At 57.1% G+C, this 19,603-nt stretch overlaps 1 protein-coding gene across 2 annotated transcripts; it reads left to right on the top strand.

The window, feature by feature from the left end:
- The first annotated feature begins 354 nt into the window (after positions 1–354).
- slco3a1a (solute carrier organic anion transporter family member 3A1a) lies at positions 355–19,426 on the top strand. 2 transcript variants are annotated; one of them, XM_019881806.1, is made up of 9 exons: positions 355–1,361; positions 6,027–6,483; positions 12,521–12,619; positions 12,701–12,967; positions 13,685–13,849; positions 13,966–14,164; positions 14,349–14,493; positions 15,584–15,821; positions 18,245–19,426. In XM_019881806.1, the coding sequence occupies exons 1-9, from the start codon at positions 1,209–1,211 to the stop codon at positions 18,592–18,594; spliced, it is 2,073 nt and encodes a 690-aa protein (XP_019737365.1). In that variant the 5' UTR covers positions 355–1,208; the 3' UTR covers positions 18,595–19,426. The 2 variants fall into 2 exon arrangements, with proteins under 2 accessions (XP_019737365.1, XP_019737366.1); XM_019881807.1 differs by lacking the exon at positions 12,701–12,967.
- The last annotated feature ends 177 nt before the right edge of the window (positions 19,427–19,603 follow it).

Genomic DNA, 19,603 nt, shown 5'->3' with positions numbered 1-19,603 from the left:
GTACGAGGCTGACCCCCGTGGCCAAATCGCACACACCAGAAGGAAGCGCAAGGAATTCATCCTGAAACGCTTTGATCCTTTACATTTTATTTAATTGTGTTATTTGTTTGACCAAATACAATCGTTTTTCTTGTTCAAAAACACATTACCAAAACTTCTGCTGGGCTTTTTGGGGAGACTGGAATGGATGACAACAACATCACGTGTTGTTGCATCACTTCCGCCATAATTGAAGAAAGTTTCTCTCTCTCTCTCTCTCTCTCTCTCTCTCTCTCTCTATATATATATATAATGGGAAACATAGCAACAAAGAGGTAGAAAAAACAAACAGATTCGTTTATCAGTGGGCACTTTTATTTCTCTGATCTGAAAGTCTTTTTCGTGTTTGCCAAGTGACTGCAGCGTCCTCTTGTCCAGATTGCGCTTGTCTATTTTCGTCCAGGTTCGGAACACGTCCGAAAGTTGGCCGACGGCGTCTTGACGAGGCTGGCGCGTGACGTCAGGAGAAGGCGTCACGTGACCGAAAAGCCCCAAAGTCGCGCGGCGTCCCCCTCTGATTTGGCGACGTCGTCCCGCGCGCGGCCCCGCGTCAGCCCGTCACACGTCCGAGTTGTGAGGCCGCACAAGTGTCGAGTTGCCCTCTCGTCAAGGCACGAGGGTCTCGCGGCCCGGGCGGGAGCGGCCGTAGGAGCCGCGGCGCCGGTCCCGGAGAGTGAGCGGAGCCCCCGCCTCGCCTCGCCTCGCCTCGCCTCGCCGCGCCCTCCGCCCCGCGTCCGAAGCTCCGAGTGGGCGGGGAGACGCCTCGCAGTCCCGACGAGGAAGACTTGAGTTGAGAGCGTGAGAGCCGAGCCTCCGCGCGGAGGGAGGACACTTTTTCCACAGCCCATATGCTCGCTCGCCTTGCGGCACTGTCGCCGACCTCGCGCGTTCGACGCCGACTACGACGAGGAAGAGGAAGAGGAAGAGGAAGAGGAGAGCGGCGGCGACGACGTTTAGGCGACCCAGCGAGGTGCTCGGACGTGTGCCGCTCGGCTTCCTCGAGTAGACTTCGGAGCGACCACTTTTTGGGGGGTGGGTTTGTTTGCTAGTTTGTTTTGTTGGGCGCGGGTGAGAGTCGACGCTTCCGACGAGGCGGCTCCGCGCCGATGTCGACGCCCTGAGCGGCGCCTGGACCTCGGCCGGCCGAGCCGCCGCCGACTTTGTCGGGCATGCAGGTGAAGAAGTCGCGCCGGAGCGCCCGGGACGACATGCCGCCGGCGGACGCCCCCCGCAAGAAGTCGTCGTGCTTCTCCAATATCAAGATATTCCTCATTTCCGAATGCGCCCTCATGTTGGCCCAGGGGACCGTCGGAGCTTACCTGGTGAGTTGGCGTTTGGTGGATGGGCAACTTACACGCCGTGGCCTGTGACGCGGGTGGGGTGGGGGGCAACTTTCCGACTGCATATCAGCCAGCGAGGGCAACTCGTCCCGTGTCAAGAGCACGGGGACACTGTCGTGTGCTGAAATCGGGACCCCCCCCCCCTCGTCCACGAGCTTCATGTAACGGTCCCATGTGAGCCGGATTCTCTCTCCACGTTGACTCCGGGTGAGGCACCTTGGAGTGCTTGCGCTCAGTCCCGTAGCCTCGCTTTCTCGGGCTCCAACAAATAAAAGTCTAGAGGGAAGTCATTCATCCGATTGTGTAAAATAAGCCGCAAGGGGAACTTCTCCCCTCCATAAACGGGCCGCTTCAACCCGAAAATAGGCAGCATGGGAACAAACAAACCAACGGCGAGTTTTGCCACTTTCTGTCAACCGCAAATGGCGTCACGGTGGTTCAGGGCTCAGGTCACAACCAATCGCGACCCGACTCGAGAAGCCGGGTGAGCCGCGTCCCGAGCTAGCCGGCTCCGAGCCGAGGCTCCGAGGGGATCGAGCCTTTTGCGTACCGGATGTGCAGCGCCGTGAAAAGGGACCGTCGGTATCGATCACACGCAAAGATTAGGAGTATTCTTAATTTTGTAGCCATTCAAAAGTGGACTTGGTGTTTTTTTGGAGGCTGCTGCATGATCCAAGAGCGCTTGAGAGTTGGAGGACGCAAACTGATGGCCGGATGGTCTTCAGAATTTTTTTGGTGCCTTCATTAATGAAATTGGCAGTTTGAAACTGCGTTACGTATTTCCTTGGGGAGTCTCTGGGCGATATGAACTGAAACCCGTGCGTGCGTGCGTGCGCTAAATATGCAAAGAAGCCCGAAATCAGGAAGCGGGCAAATCCTTGTTTTGCGGTGCACAGTCATCGGGCTGCCAGATGGGCTCGACGGCAACGGCGCTCGGACAAAGTCTTTTCGGCCCCGGCGACCCGCGGGTCGGGGGCTGCCGGTGTTTTTTTCTTTCGGGATTGCCGTTTGTTCATTCGGTTTCCACGGGGGTCGGACCGTTTGCGCGGCGGAACGACCGCTTTCCGATGGGCCGGACCGTCGGCGGTGTTGACGAAAGCTCGAGCGACAAACCCGGCCGACGGCTGCGCCTCTCTCCGGCTCGTACGCCCGTCGGCACACGTCGGTCAGCGTCCAAAGGACGACGACTCGGACCGGCGCCCGAGCCTCTTTGCTGTATGACGTTTGTCGGCGGCTCGCGCGCGGAGCGTTTCCGGACGCTCAAGCGCGATCTAGGACACTTCCTAATTGGATGACGGCATCTCAAAGCGCTTGCCGTCAGCGCGCCGACAAGCCAAAGCTGTCACGGCGGCGCCCTTTTTATTGTGTGCGTGTGCGTGAGCTGACAATCGGCACGAGGCTCTTCATCATCAAGACGCCCGGCGTCAGCGGAACACGCGGTCAAACGTCGCAGGTCAAGTAGCAAAGTTCTTTCACCTGACGCCGAGCTGCTCTTTGTGTCCTTTTTTGTTGTCTTGATCCAAATTGAGCGCAAGCCCGATGTTTGCGCTCCGGCAAGAATGGCTCGCATCGCGTCGCTCATATCCGAATCTTCCCGGTGACACTTTGATACCGCCGACACCCGCGCGGCTTCTTGTTGTTGAACAGCATAGGCGCTTGTCACCATGTGGAGGGAGCCGTCACCAAGATCTGTGAACTCGTTCACTCCCAGAGACGGTTTTAAACGTCTTTTCAGACTTGGTCCAGAATTGGCTGGTGCTGAATGAGTTAAGAATGGCTTTTGGAAGAGGAAGGTTGGACCCGATGGCAACTCGGAGCCGACCGCTTCTCCCAAAAGAGGCCGCAAGCGCTTCTGCGCCACCCCGCCCCGGTGGAAGTACGCCGTCAAACTGAATGTCATGTTTCGGTTTGCGACCACCACCAGGTGGCACTGTGGGGCTTTTCCCTGCAGCTGCACACCTGTTGGTCGTTAGGTCATTAGTGGCTAGAAAAGCGACTCTGTCATAGCGCCCCCCAGTGGCCGAGTCGTGCGCACTGGAGGGAGCTGCAAAAAACGAGTTGTCATGCCGAAACGGTTTTGTTTTGTTTCTTGAATGGTTTTACGACCCCAAGTTTGTATGAAGTGCGATGTGGCGCAGTGCGATTGTCCTTCTTAAACAAGATGCGACAACTTTTTCTTCTGGGCCTTTTTGCGGCGGCTCGAATGGAAGGGCGGCCGTTTCGTTGGTTCCGAGGAGGAAAGATGATTTGCGCCGGCTGTGTTTTCAGCTCCGCCGGCGTTTGCCCGGAAACGTCGGAACACATTGAACCGGGATGTCGAGGCGCGCCTGTCGTTTGAGCGAGTCAAAAGCTCCTCCCGTACTCTCCGCTCAACTGACACTTTGAGCGGAAGGAGGATGAGATGGCTTCGACTTGATGACCGAAGGGCGACGTTTCAAGCGCATCCCCTTGAGTGCTAAAGCTCGCTCCCCGAAAGAGACTCCTATTTGTCTCTGTGAAGTCACGCGATGTCCCGCGACTGGGCGAGGTTTATTTTGTTGCCGTGGCGACGCGGTAAACACTCCCCCCCCCCCCCCCCCTTTTTTTTTTCGAGCGAGCGAGGTTGACAGCTTGCAGCTGCGGTCTCACCAACGGGCACTCCGCAACCTCGAAAAATCTTGGAAGGCCGCCCGCTCGGCGTCAGAGTCCGAGCGCGCGAGCGTGCCAAGCGCGCTCTTCAGCTGTCGGTCGGGTCTCGCGTTCGGGACGAGGCGCGGCCGGTCGGCCGTGATCCAGAGGGAGGAAAAGACGCCAGAGAGGAAGCGACGTCGCCGCCGGTTTCAAAGTTTGCGCCGTGATAAAGACTTTCGTCGGGGAGGCGGCAGCTGGGAAAAGCGCCTGCTGCCACTTGCGCCTCTGCGGTGGGTGCCCGACTCCTTTTCACGACCTCCCCGTGTCCTTTGCGCGTGAGCGCGCCGCCGCCGACCGCTACAACATATTCCATTTCCACTTTGACGCCGATGCCACTCGGGTTTGAGGTCGCGCTCGAGTCTACTCAAGAGCGACGGCGGGCCGCACGGACGCCTGCCGGTCGCTCGGCAAGTTTGTCTCGCGCTTTTCAAGTTCAAACCGCGTCCCCCCCCCCCCGTGTGGCGCGGGCATCTCCTTACCTTGTTGGTGTGGCCTTTCTCCAGCTCGTTGGGCTTCCCCAAACAAGCGCGCTTCATTCATTGGAGACTGAAGAGAACGAGCCATTTTGCCCCGCGGTTCGCTGAAGACCAGTTCGGGGCGCACTTCTTGCCCAAAAGCGGCCCCGGCTCGTCTGCGGTGAAGACCCGTTGCAGCTCGGTGGCCCGCGCCTGCTTTTCTCCGCTCCAAACTTTGCCCAAAATGACTTTGACCTCACTTCAGGTTTCCGATTGGCTGAAGTGGGTTTTGTGGAGGCGCACGTTGAATTGCTTTTTGTGCGGCGAGCGGTGATGATTGTCATTTCTATCGAGGACAAAATGGGCCTTCATCTTAGCTCGGGATCTGATTGCATTCAAGCTGGACATCTGAACCGTACTCGTACTCAATAAAAAAAAGCTCTGATACCACAACCCAAAAACAGACTTACAAGGTTCATGGCGAGTCATCAAACGGAGCTCCAAGATTTTTCCAGACATGTACGTGTCTTAAAAGAGTGTTCCCACGTTCTACTCTTGGATGGCTGTTCAAATGCTACTTTTGTTTGTTTGACTTGTCCGCGCAGGTTTGATCTGGCAGCTGTCGGCCAATTTCATGTCCAGTCTTACTCGAGTGCGAAGCGATTTCGATCAAGTCATTTGGTTTGCGGCCACGCCTCCGTTTTCTGCTCATGCGGCCAACCCAGACCAGCGGTCGCGAGGTCGAGGCCGGCCGAGCCTGACGGGCAGCCGTCCGAAATAAGCGCGCGCGTCATGTCGGGAGAACTGCGTGCAAAAATGCTCCGCCGGCGGATTCGGACTCCTTCTCATCGCCGCAGACAATTTGGAGGAGCCGCTGAGAGAATGGAAAATGTTGATTCCGGCCCCGGGGACCGTTCGCCGCCGGTTTGAAAATAGCCTGGGAACCGGCCGGACGTGTCACGGAGCGCTTCATGAGGAATCGGCCCAAATCGCGTGCGCGAGATGAAAAAAAGCGGAACGGGCGGCCACGGAACGCCATCGAGCGTTTGATGACGCGATCGGCACCTCCCGCGCGATTGGTTCCGGCGTGACGGCCGGGAGAAGTTGAGCGCGGGACCGGATCGTCTCCCGACAAACGGGCCTCGTCCTCCCATCTTGTCACATAGCGAGGTGGCGGTGGACCCCAAAAAAGCAGGCAGGAGGGAGGAGCAGGTTGGACTTGAAGTGTATGAAAACAGAGAAAACTCAATCCAAAACAAACACAGTCCAAAGTATCAAACAAAAATCATAACTGAAGCTAAAACAGAACCGTGACCAAAACAAACCTGACAGCAGCAGAGAGCAAAAATGACCCGACAATGAGCGGTCGGGCTGGGGGTCCTTTTAAAGCACTAATGACCAACAGGTGTGCAGCTGCAGGGGAAGCCCTACGGGGCCACCCGGTGGTCCCAAACCGAATCATGGCCCATCTCGCCGTCTCTCTCGCCAAACGTTGGGTGGTAAGCAAAGCTTTGTGCCGCAGGTGAGCGTCCTGACCACGCTGGAGAGGCGCTTCAACCTGCAAAGCGCCGACGTGGGCGTGATCGCCAGCAGCTTTGAGATCGGCAACCTGGCGCTCATCCTCTTCGTCAGCTACTTCGGGGCCAAGGCGCACCGGCCCCGGCTGATCGGCTGCGGGGGCGTGGTCATGGCCCTCGGCGCCCTCCTCTCGGCGCTGCCCGAGTTTTTGACCAAGCAGTACGAGATCGGCGACACGTGGAGGACCGAGGCGGGGCGCGACGTGTGCTCCAACGCCAGCGGCGCCGAAGTCCAGTCGGCCGAGGACGCCGCGTGCGCCAACCGCAGCAACACCAACATGATGTACCTGCTCCTGATCGGGGCCCAGGTCCTGCTCGGCGTCGGGGCCACGCCCGTGCAGCCTCTGGGGGTGTCTTACATCGACGATCACGTCAAGAAGAAAGACTCCTCCCTCTACATAGGTGAGCGACACGCCGCCGCGACGCGGATCGGGCTTTCCGATCGCGCGGGACCCGCGCCGAGGACCTCGAAACGCCGTGGACGGCGCGCGCAACTCGAAATGGCTGCGGCGTTGTCAGCCCTTCAAAACGATGGCGGGCGGCGGAGGGCATCGAACCAAGCGAGACGTCCTCCTTTGTCATTTTCACGCCACGCCGGGGGCTCCGCTCGCTCGATCGCCGTCGTGACGCTCGTTTGCCGAGGGCCGTCCTCCCGATCGTATGTTCGTCTTAAGCCGGACGAATTTGCTCGCGTTTTCCTGTGAAGAAATCCAACGTCGTTTCATTTCTTTTCGCGTTTCTTTGAATGGGGACGGAAAGTCGCTCCCGCGGCGGCGCGCCGTGAAGGCCGATCGTCCCCAGTTGGAAACGTACGAGAACCTCCGATGCTTACGTCTGAAGGAATTCAGATCTACTCTGCGCGCAAACGAAGCGCTCCCGCGACAAGCGCCTCCCCGATGTTCCGCCGACGAGACGCCAGAAATTTGGTGACGTGCGGCCAAATTGGCCTCGAGGGAAGTCGCTCCGGTGATCCGGAGCGTCGTATCGGCACGGCTGCGCGCCGGAGGGGGGAAGCGCCCCGCGGCTCGGTTTGGGGGGGTGGACGGGGGACGGCGAGAGGCGCCCAAAAGGCCTCGCCGCGGCGGCGGCGGGCCCGCTCTCGGTTCGCACGCGAGAGCGAGGACGCGCGCCGGGAGCCCTCGGATTTGGCCCTCGGATCCGTCCGCCCGCGATAAGCGGCGGCGCTTCGGAGCGGCGGGGAACAATGCGCTATTGAGTGGCGCTCAGCTGACGGTCCTAATCCCCCCGCCAGCCTTGTCGCGTGACGCCGCCCCGGCCGCGTGAATGGAGGAGATTGTGCGCTCGTCCGTTTCCTTTGCATTCTTCGGCCGTTTGCGCGCGCGTGTCGTCGTGCGGCCGGACGATTGGCTCGTCCCCGCCGGCTTTTGCACAGCGTACGTCCCGCGGACTCGGATTTCGCCGGAACGCCAACGTTGCCGGGTTGAGGGCGGGTGACGTACGCTCGCCCCGTTGGCGGCTTTTCAAACAGTCGGGGTGAATCCGAGCGGCGTTCCGTCCCACTTTGGAGAGGATTGAAAACGGGAGAAGCGCTTTGCGCACGAGAGTCGCGTGCTTTGCGGACGGCTGCGCCGCCGCTCTTCTGTCGCGTGCCAGCGCGGAGCGCGCGTGCCTCCGCTTTGCGCACGAGAGTCGCGTGCTTTGCGGACGGCCGCGCCGGCGCACGGGTGCCGCCGCCCGGCCCGCGAAGCGTTCCGCTAGAATTCCCGAGAAGAGTCTCGTCCGTCCCGCCCGCCGCTCGGATCCAGCGGCTGAACGAGGGTACCCGCCCGTCCGTCCGTCCTCTCCTCACACAACGAGGCGCGTGCGGGAACGCTTCCTGCCGTATCGCCGACGACGCGCATCGGATATGTGGAGGCGTGAGCAAAGGCGGCGATCACCACAAATCCTTCGAGTACCAGCGCTTGACGTAGATGAGACGGACATCTTCTGGAAAACCGCTCGGAACCGACCGACTGACTTTTGCTTTTGTTTATTTTGGGGACGGGGGCGTCACCGGAATTTTTGGAGCTCGTCTCGGGAGGTTTTCGGCAAGCTCGTTGTCGGCCGGCAGCGCGTCGCAGGCGGGCTAAAATCGGAGCCGGTGCGAATTGAAAGACTTGAGCGAGACGCGTCCTGCCTCGTCGCGCAACGGAACGGAACGGAGGCCCCGCGACGAGGCGCGATTGCCGCGCAGAGCGGCAGGAATGCCGAGCGGCTCGCGGGGGGCTGGGTCGTGCGCGCGTACCGCGAAAGGCTGGTCGGCGCTTTCAATGAGCAAAACGCTGCTCCGGGTCGCCGACTCGGACGGCAAAATACGCAGTCACGGACCCACGGGTCGACCGACCCGGCGCAGCGTCAAAGCCGCCGCCGCCGCTCTTCCGTCGCGTGCCAGCGCGGAGCGCGCGTGCCTCTCACGATCGGAGGTTGAATTTCTGCGGGAACGGCTCATTGTGAGGCTCGTCTGTCGCCGCCTGCGCGCAACCTTGCCAAAACGTCTTCCCGAGGCGATGAACCCCTCGGGGTCGGCCGCGCTCACCTGCGACCCGACCCGAAGACCCCCGGCGAGAAACCGTGCGGGGCTGCGCCGGATGAAATCGACGCGGTCCAAATACTTTCCGGACGCTCGCGGTTTGTTGCCAGTGCGGGTCTATCGTGTCTGTCTCGCTTTGCTTCGCTTCGTTTGACGCTTCCTCGATCACGAGTATTTGCGTGTCCATTCATTTGCGCGTGCCCATCATCTGATTGATCATTTAGAGTCCGGGATGACTTATTGACGGGACCGACGATCGGTTCCGATATTTCTATTCTTCAGAAATGTTGTTGAGAGATATTGATGAAAGGCGGACCTCCCACCGCAGAGTGGAAACGTTTCACCCGACAGCCCACGCCGCTCGAGTTCGATGTTGTCATGACACGTTGATTTTGCCAGGCCCGTATGTTGGCAAATATGGCACGTTCCTTTCCAAGTGTCATCGTCGCCCAGACGTCGATCAATTCCTGATTTACGCCAAAATGCAACTCAAACTTGAGTAACTCCCCACAGACAAGAATATCATATGGAAGCCTCTTACTTTGAAATAAATCCTTTTTTTTTTTTTGGGATGTGCGTGCGCGTGCGTGCGTGTAAAAGAATTGAGATTGATTGAGGTCAATTAGCGCTCTTCGGCCTTCTTGACCCCGGCCGGGGTTAATCGGCCTCAAAAGATTACGTTGGTGGCACTCGGCTTCCGGGGGCCCACGTGGCCTAAGAGCGGATCACAGCTCGGCCGCAACGCCGGTGGGGGGGACTTGTGCAAAGACCTCAAAAGGGCAAAGCGCTCAATGCGCAGTTTTCGCATTGAGCGCTTTTGGGAGATGCCGCCGTGGTTGTTGTTTGTGGTTTGGGAGCGACCGAACGGGCTGCACGATTTTGGCGCGGCCCTTCGTGTTGCCGAGCTCCGCACGAGCCATCCCGACGACTTGGACCCCGGACACGCTTGCGGGCATACGTTCGGAATGACGCTCGAGGCACGCGGGAAATTGTTTTGCTCTCGGCTCAATGCCGCATCCTGGCGCCCGTGATCGCAAGGACGATATCGCGCAGGGTCGAAGGAGCAATTTTGAAAAGAACCAAGCCAAAGCTGGAGCTCCCCCGCGCCCGCGTGGCTTTTGCCCGGGTACTCGGCTTTCCTCCCGCATTCTGAACAAAAGCCGCTCGATGGTTTCTTGAACGCTCGAAATTGGGGGCCCTGCCATCGGCTGGCGAGCAGTTGAACGTGTTTTGCCCGAAGGCAGCTGGGATGGGCTCCCTCACCCTCCTGAGGCTAAACCGCTTCGCTTCATGGATGAACGGAGGTTTCCATAGAAGCCAAAAAAAAAAAAAGTTTCCCATATGTTGAGCTTGACGTCTGGTGCGGCTCCACCGACAGTATGGCGGGCGGACGGGAAACATCCGCCGCAATGAACCCGCCTGTCGTCCTCAACGGGCTGCCGATATCACTTCTTGTTTTTTGAATCGACTGTACAGCTGTGGTAGTCTTCCTCCATTCATCCCCGCGCTGTAAATCGCTTTTGAGTACGATTCGAATGCTAATACGGCCGTTATTTGACGGCGGCGGCCATTAGGGGAGCGTGCGGCCCTCCGACGCCGGTCACCTCGCTCTCTCAAATTCTGACCTCGCCGCGAGGCCGCCTTTTGTCGGCCATTTTGGGACGTCCGCGCGCCGTCTTCGTCTTTGTTGTGGCATTTCGTTGCCCTTTTGACGGGTAGGCGTTAACCCCGCCCTTTGCCGTCGACGAGGATCAAGCCGGCCCCCGCGGTCGGGTCGCAGAAGCGGCACAGGCTGCCGTGTCTTATCTGGCTGGATTACTGAGCCAATTTGAGCGGGATTACTGCGGGAGACGAAGGCCCTTTGGGACCTTTAGGGGGGGAAAAAAAACGCCCAATGGGTCCGCGGACGCGGCCCCGTCGCTCGCGTTTGTATTCTCATGAAGCCGTGACGTCGGCCACATTTGCGCCTGCTGCAAAGTTGTCCAGGGCTCTTTCTGAGGTCCGAGCATTTTCGTGCCTCCCCCGTACTGCCAAATGAGCCGCCGTCGCCCGCGGGCCACGCGTTGAAGACGCCACACGGCTCGGAGCAAATGTCCCGGCGCTTGAATCCGTGGAATTGTCAATCAACGGTGGAGGGGGAGGGGGGGAAATGAAGCAATATCGCTAAGTCGTCCTTGGGCCCGGACGCGCTCCCGCCAACAATCTGGCCGCTTTCTTGATGCGACGGACCTCCTCTCGGCCTATTTTTCGCGGACCAAGTGATACCTTACCGAGCGGCAGATCGGTCGTTTCTGGTGACGTTTTCCGCAGCGCGCCGTATCGTTGCCTTGTGAAACGACAACCGACCGAGCTGGTGGTGTTGTGTGGTTTGTTTTTTTTTGTTTTTTTCCCCAAGCGTGACCTGCGCCATTCCTGTTCGTTTCAAACAATAGCGGCCGTCCGCGCCTGTGCGTTTTTCCGAGCGCGGAAAGGGAAAGGCTCGCGGGCACTGACTTTGCCGGCCTCGCTCTCTTGCTCTCTAAACAAATTAGGTGGAGGCAAAAAGACGAGCGCAGATCTCGGTGATTGAATTAACGTCTGATGTACTCCCCCGGGAGGCTAATTGACAGCGTGCCGAAGGGCTTTGGTGAGCTGCGGCGCAAACAACTTTGTTGAGCGCTTCGCCGCTTCCGGGGCCGAATGCGTTTTGGTGCGCCCGCGCCTCGCCGAAGGAGCCCGCGGCCGTCCATTCTCCTCCGCGCGCGCTTAAGAAATGATCGACCAATATGTGTCGCTTGGCTGAGGCGTTATAGTGTGTAGAGAGAGAGAGCGAGACGCACGTGGATATGCATGCGGATATTTTGGATCATAAGACGGTTGACGTGACTAAACTCGATGGATGCGGGCATGCAGGGAAGAAAGCTGAAATGCATCAAGAGCTTCTTGATAGAGGATGATGACGGCAACAATTGATGAATCTGTCCATTCTTTTTTTCCCACGAATGGATGAATTAGATTGAAAACTCAAAACACTTTCAATTTCCACGGACATGACTTCAAATTGGCAGCACAGACGATTCCCAAATGACGATTCCGCGACCGCTTTGTTCGCTATCGTGTCAGAAAATGGGCAAAAATGTTGTCGCCGTGGTTTTCCGAGGAAAAACGTCTCCGCGCAAAGACGATCGGTCTGCTTTCATGTCGCGTCGGGCCACATTGGGGAATCTGACAATGTCCGCTGTGACATCGCACGCAATTGGATCTGTTGCACCTCCACTTCAGTGACGCTTTGCAGTGAAAAGCCAAAGATGTCCAACTTGGGTCACGTCCTCCAAATTGCGTCTTTTTGACGCCCCCCCTCGAATGATATCGTTTCTCAGCAAAAACGTGCGCCTCTTTGTGAAGAGGGGCTCTGTCTTGACTTGGGACACCAAGTGCGCGCGATGTCACCGCTGTTGCCGACAAGGGAGCTTTTTTTATGGCTCGCGCTTGATTTGACGCAAGCGCGGCCAAAACGAGACGGCGCCGGATCGGGCCGCAATGCGGACCGAGCGCCAAGATTCGGTGCTGGAGCTCATTTCCTGATTTCCGCTCATACGAGCGAGCGCTCACGGACCGGAGGAGCGCGCGTGCGCGTTTGTCATCTAGATGGATGGATGTACACTTACACACACTCGTCGAACTACAAAATCCGACAATGTGCAGTCGTGAGTTTTCATGACTTCTTTTCTTGGGAGAGCAGCAGCGTTCGCGCTGAAGCCGCCGTCTCTTCCAGAAGCTTCCGATCAATGTTGGTTTTGCTCCGCTCGTGTCAACTACGTAGCTCGAGGCCGCTCTGCTTCCAGTTGGACTTTTTGCCGCTGGCGTGCAAATGATGTCGGAGCGAAAGGGTTCCGATTTCACATCCGCGTTGTCATGCGCCGCGTGCAGGAATCCTCTTTTCCACGCTGGTCTTCGGGCCCGCCTGCGGCTTCATCCTCGGTTCCGTCTGCACCAAGTTCTACGTGGATGCCATCTTCATCGACGCCGGTGAGTCGCCTCAGTAAATGCGCGTGCGCGCGCGCCTCCCCCGGCACGGGGCGGATGTGACCCGGCCGCACGTGCTCGCAGATAAGCTGGGCATCAGCCCGGAAGACCCGCGGTGGATCGGCGCCTGGTGGGCGGGCTTCCTCCTGTGCGCCGCCCTCCTCTTCTGCTCGGCGCTGCCGATGTTCGGCTTCCCTCAGTCGCTGCCCTGCGAGGACGGCGAGGAGGCTGCCGACAGCGAGCGGGCCATGCTGCCCCCCGCCCCCCCGGCTCCAAACCCGGAGGCTCCCAAGCCCGGCGACGGCGCCCGCCGGCCCGCCGCCGGCCCCACCTGCTGCCAGCAACTCAGGGGTGAGCCTTCAACGGCGCGCCTTCTCAAACGCGCATTCAGAATAGCGCGGCTCGGGTTCCGACCGCAATCGGAGAGCGGGGGCGTCTGACTCCAGTCCTAAAGGCTCGGCGCCAATCCGATGCCGAGCCGGTCGGCTTCGGAGGTCTCCGGACGCGGGTGAATTCGCGCGGCCCGGAGCGCCGAGCAAACGCGGCGCATTCGCATTCAACGCTTATCCCGCGCGCAAACGGTAAATCGGCTGCCGATAAAAGAGTGGAAATGCTTTCAAATGCAGCTTCAACCCCACCATTGGGCTCTTGTTGCTCCAATCGATTTGTCCAAAAGTGTTGTTCTCGCGCGGGACATCTGGCATCATTTCGAGCTCCTTTTTCTCCACTTTGCTTTTCAAATGTCGCGAGTCCTTGTTTTTTGCTTTTGATGTTTTGAATTCTTCAATGCCTTGAAGTGTCGACATCATTTTTTTGAACGATGTCGAGCACCTTGTGTCTCAAGTGCGCCACATAAATGAAGCTGCCGCGCCGCGCCGTATCGTGCCGTTTGCCTTTGCTTCTAACTTTTGCGCAAAGCCACCGACGGCAAAGACGGCGGCGGACTTGTTTGAGGGCCTCCGAGCGATCGCGTCGCGGGCCCGTTGACCTCGCGAGTTCTCGCTTCAGACGGGAAGCGCGCAAGCGAGCCCTTCTCCTCGCGTCATTGTCGTCGGCTTTGGCCCGCAGTGATCCCCAAGGTGACCAAACACCTGCTGTCCAACCCGGTGTTCACCTGCATCGTCCTGGCCGCCTGCATGGAAATCGCCGTGGTGGCCGGCTTCGCCGCCTTCTTGGCCAAATACCTGGAGCAGCAATTTAACCTCACCACCACCTCGGCCAACCAGCTGCTAGGTCTGCACGTCCGCCCCGAAAGCGAACCCGTCGGCGTCAAGCACGCCGCCGAGTCCGGCTGAACTTTGGCGTTAGCGAAGTCGTGTGTGTGTGGGTGTGGGTGCGCGTTTGTGCAGGTATGACGGCCATCCCCTGCGCCTGCCTGGGCATCTTCATGGGAGGCCTGCTGGTGAAGAAGCTCAACCTGTCGGCGCTGGGAGCCATTCGCATGGCCATGCTGGTCAACCTGATCTCCACCGCCTGCTACGTGTCCTTCCTCTTCCTGGGCTGCGACACGGGCTCCGTGGCGGGCGTCACCGCCATCGCTCGCAACAAGTAAGGACGCGCGCCATCGCCATCGCCGCCGACCCCGCGCCGCTTTGATCTCTCCACTTCTCGCCCTCGCCGTAAAAGCCGCGTTTGCCGTCCAAACGCCGTGGGGGGCCTACTCAAGAGTGGAGAGTTGAACGGGCGCGGGTTTGGAGCGTCCCCCCGTAGTAAGCGGCCGTGTTGTGTTCAGTACGCTGCAGGTGGGCAAGAGGCCCGAGGCGCCGTGCATCAATCGGTGCAACTGCTTCACGTCGTCCATCAGCCCCGTGTGCGGCTCGGACGGCGTCACCTACCTGTCGGCCTGCTTCGCCGGATGCACCCGCGCCGTCGGGCAGGTCTGCGTCACGCCTCGCATCACGCCGACCGCAACTCGGCTCGCCGCCGACGCCGCAATCGATCGGCCGCGTCGCGAGGGAGCGCACAAAAAACGCCAATGACGTATCGTGTCATTTTTGGCAGTTCGACAACAAAGTAGGAAATGCAATCGATTCATCTGCCGCTATGTTCCGTACGCGTTTTTCCGTCGATTTTTAAAACCGCGAACTCCGTCCCGCCCTCTCGGAACGACTTTTGGAGCCGCGTTGAACGCATCGTTCTTTTGAAGCAGAAAAGAGTGCTTGCTTTGATTGGGTGTTTGTTTTTCCCACAAATTCAAATGGAAATTCCATCCCATGGCAGAAACTACCAAAAAGAAGTCATCTTTTTCCATGGGCAACCTTAGCGGCGGGGTGGGTGACTCCAGAAGGGCGGACCCCCGCCCAGGTCGCTTGTGTCTCTCCTCCCAACTCCCCCAAAAGTGCTTTTTGTGCATTGGAATCTTGAGTCCAACGGAACGTAATATTGCAGAGCCTCAGTTTCGTAAAATGCACAATGAATGATGTGGTGAAGAGATTTCATGTCCTCTTTTGAACGATTCCGCATTCAAACGTGGATTCAAATTCAATGTCGTTTGTGTTATTACGTATCGTGGCCGTCCGTTTTTATCGATTTCTTTATTTTTTAAAACGTTTCCGTGAATGGGTGACACAGGACAGCAAAGACAATCCTGTTCCTCTCCCTTTTTATGAAAGCAAATGTTTATTTTGCACTGTTGATTCAAAGACTATTTTTGCAAAGGTTTGCTTTCAGATGGTGCCGACAGATACATTCTCATGTTTTAAGTAACGTATTGGAATAATGAAAAAAAATTTTTTTAATGTACTGGCTCGTCCGCTCCCAGCTTATGTGCAACGGCCAAGGCCGCTATAACCGAATCGAACACCTTTGGCCTCCTTCCTCAAGCCGACACACGTCACGTCACGTCACGTCACGTCACGTCACGTCACGCCCGGCGCACATCCTGTCGCGTGCACGGAGGTGTTTGTCTCGTCAACCGTCTTTTTTGGCTTTGTTTGTTTTTTTTTTTTTTTTCTCCTCTGCGCACAGAACCTGAGCGGATGCGCTTGCGTCTCCCCCGAGAGCGAATTAGCCACGGCGGTTGCGGGCAAATGCCCGACGGCCGGCTGCCAGGAGGCCTTCCTCATCTTCCTGTGCATCATCTGCTTGTGCAGCCTGGTGGGCGCCATGGCCCAGACGCCCTCCGTCATCGTTCTCATCAGGACCGTCACCCCCGAACTCAAGTCGTACGCGCTCGGCGTCTTGTTTCTCTTGCTGCGACTCTTGGGTAGGACACGCTCACGTCTTGTCTGATGCGCAATATTGATGCTGCGGGGGGGCATTCTGACTGCTGGATAGTCAACAGCTTTTCTCATTCTTGTCACTGGAGTAGTTGGCAGCGGTAGAGCAGAACTTGAGCGCCAAATGTCATTTGGGAATCAGAGGAGACATTGAAGTGACTGGAAAAAAAAAAAACAAACGATGAAAACACCACACGTAGCCTCGACGTAATTGAATGTGTTCAATATCGATGTTGCGCAGATGTACGAAGCTCGTTTCGAGAGCAACAAGGGCTGCTGTTGACTAACGCTGTCGAGCCCCAATTGTTGTGCGACCCAAATGCAGATGGACTTGGACCTAATGGAGAGAGTGACGCCGGACCGTGCGGCCTCAAATTCTTATTGTGTGAAGTCTCTTCACGATAGGAACGAGTCTCCCAATGAGAACGGGAGCACACTTACCCAAGCGGATTTGCGGCTCCCCCCCCAATCGCTTTTAAAATATTTTGGACCATTTCAACCGGGGCAGCTCCAACGGAACGTAATATTGCAGAGCCTCAGTTTCGTAAAATGCACAATGAATGATGTGGTGAAGAGATTTCATGTCCTCTTTTGAACGATTCCGCATTCAAACGTGGATTCAAATTCAATGTCGTTTGTGTTATTACGTATCGTGGCCGTCCGTTTTTATCGATTTCTTTATTTTTTAAAACGTTTCCGTGAATGGGTGACACAGGACAGCAAAGACAATCCTGTTCCTCTCCCTTTTTATGAAAGCAGATGTTTATTTTGCACTGTTGATTCAAAGACTATTTTTGCAAAGGTTTGCTTTCAGATGGTGCCGACAGATACATTCTCATGTTTTAAGTAACGTATTGGAATAATGAAAAAAAATTTTTTTAATGTACTGGCTCGTCCGCTCCCAGCTTATGTGCAACGGCCAAGGCCGCTATAACCGAATCGAACACCTTTGGCCTCCTTCCTCAAGCCGACACACGTCACGTCACGTCACGTCACGTCACGTCACGCCCGGCGCACATCCTGTCGCGTGCACGGAGGCGTTTGTCTCGTCAACCGTCTTTTTTGGCTTTGTTTGTTTTTTTTTTTTTTTTTCTCCTCTGCGCACAGAACCTGAGCGGATGCGCTTGCGTCTCCCCCGAGAGCGAATTAGCCACGGCGGTTGCGGGCAAATGCCCGACGGCCGGCTGCCAGGAGGCCTTCCTCATCTTCCTGTGCATCATCTGCTTGTGCAGCCTGGTGGGCGCCATGGCCCAGACGCCCTCCGTCATCGTTCTCATCAGGACCGTCACCCCCGAACTCAAGTCGTACGCGCTCGGCGTCTTGTTTCTCTTGCTGCGACTCTTGGGTAGGACACGCTCACGTCTTGTCTGATGCGCAATATTGATGCTGCGGGGGGGCATTCTGACTGCTGGATAGTCAACAGCTTTTCTCATTCTTGTCACTGGAGTAGTTGGCAGCGGTAGAGCAGAACTTGAGCGCCAAATGTCATTTGGGAATCAGAGGAGACATTGAAGTGACTGGAAAAAAAAAAAACAAACGATGAAAACACCACACGTAGCCTCGACGTAATTGAATGTGTTCAATATCGATGTTGCGCAGATGTACGAAGCTCGTTTCGAGAGCAACAAGGGCTGCTGTTGACTAACGCTGTCGAGCCCCAATTGTTGTGCGACCCAAATGCAGATGGACTTGGACCTAATGGAGAGAGTGACGCCGGACCGTGCGGCCTCAAATTCTTATTGTGTGAAGTCTCTTCACGATAGGAACGAGTCTCCCAATGAGAACGGGAGCACACTTACCCAAGCGGATTTGCGGCTCCCCCCCCAATCGCTTTTAAAATATTTTGGACCATTTCAACCGGGGCAGCCTACCCCTGTCCGTATTTCGGGGAAAACCCCCACGTGTGTTTTTGTAATTCCAACGAGCGTCACTACCCTAACCCTCGTTCTTCATGCAGAAATGCCCCCTTCTTTGCAGTATTCTATTTACCAGGGCTCCACTTTTGGTGTGCAGGAAAAATTGAAGGAATCCCCCCCCCCCCAAAAAAAACAAACAATTCTAGCAATGCTCATGTGTCGTCCGCTATCTTTGAAATCGCGAGCATAATTGCCGCCGCAGTTTTTGTCCTCACCGCCTTCTTCAACGGCCAATTGTGGGTGCGTACTCGATGACTCTCCGACTGGCGGTCAAAGTGCATTTTTACCATGAAAATCCTTCTTCGGGCGTCACCGCTCGGCCTTCGGATACCGCGACGACGGTCGTCGTAAACTGTTGGACGTAGACGCGCGCGCGGTCGGCCTCCGACGAGGTAACCCGGGCTCGCCGCCGCACGTTTCCGCGGGAACGGACGCGAGTCGTCGTCGACCCCCGATGAGTTCAAAGTAAGAAAAGCCGTTCGGTGTTCCCCCAGGCTTCATCCCGCCGCCCCTGATCTTCGGGGCGGGCATCGACTCCACGTGCCTGTTCTGGAGCTCGGACTGCGGCGACAAAGGCGCGTGCCTGCTGTACGACAACCTGTCGTACCGCCGGCTGTACGTGAGCCTGGCCATCGTCCTCAAGGCGGTGGCCTTCCTCCTCTACGCCACCACCTGGTTCTGCCTCCGCCGCAACTACGACGCCTACATCAAGAGCCACGAGGCCAACGTGGCGCCCGCCGACTTCTACCCGTCGCTCTCGGAGGCCCCCAAAGCGGACAGGACGCAGTTCATATATAACCTGTCGGACCACGAGTATTGCGAAACCATGGAGTCGGTTTTATAGGAACCGCTTCAAGCGCGCCGGATCCGGATCCTCTGGCCGAGGAACCCCTTCGTCCCGCGTCCGATTGAACGGCGATGAACCGCCGCCGGCCAATTCGCCATCCCCAACGCGCGGTTCCGTCCGTGGCTTTTTGGCCCGCGTCGCGCCAGTCGGGCGGCCGGGCGAAAACGTTGAGCCCGGATTTCCATGGGAAGTCAAGATGGGTCATTTTGGAAATATAGCGGCACATTTGTCTTTTTAACCCGTCCAACGTTATTCACGCGAAAACTCGGCGGTTTCATTTTGGTGGCAGCAAGGAAGTATGTCGACGTGCGTCGAGAGAGGCAGAAAATCCTCCCTCCACCTTTCCGATGGCTCGCGAGGTGACGCCGAAGCGCGTGCTTTGCCGCCGCCTGGCGGCAACTGCGGCCACTCACAAACTTTGGGGGTTTGCGAATGCATTCCGATCCAATCAAATCATCCAACCGTCATCTGAATCAATTCCCGATTTAATCCCGACAATTCCATGACTTCCTCGTGATTTCCATGGAAATCTTCCGGTGTCAAAAATGGCCAGGAGTGTGCAACCCTCAGCGCTAGGCGGGCGAGCCAGATGAAGATGACAAAAACCTTCCCGGCTTAGGTCATTGTGTCCTGGACTCAACGACAGTAGTTTCCACATTCGTACAGCTTTGTCACGGTTGCATTGCAGCGCTGGACGTGGTGTGTGTGTGTGTGTGTGTGTGTGTGTGTGTACACGGTGCACTCTGATCAAGGAGTATCAGGGCCACGTGCAAATATGACCTCAATTAGTTGTAACGCAACCAGAATAAAGTTGAAATATTACAAGAATCCACTTGAATTATTTCAAAACGTTTCATTGTTTGACGAGTTGGACGCGTTGCGATGCTACTGATCTCTGCAGTTCGAGTTTGGACCTTTCTCAGCTATTTTTCTGCGCCCTTTATTTGACGCTGGAAAGAAATACTTTTTCGATGAATGCATTCGATTTCTTGAAAATTCACAAACT

The sequence above is a fragment of the Hippocampus comes genome, unplaced genomic scaffold (assembly GCF_001891065.2).
Source record: "Hippocampus comes isolate QL1 unplaced genomic scaffold, H_comes_QL1_v1.1 scaffold299, whole genome shotgun sequence".
In the NCBI taxonomy this organism is placed as follows: Eukaryota; Metazoa; Chordata; class Actinopteri; order Syngnathiformes; family Syngnathidae; genus Hippocampus; species Hippocampus comes.
Note: the sequence above shows the minus strand (reverse complement) of the source record. Positions and strands in the feature narration are given on the sequence as shown.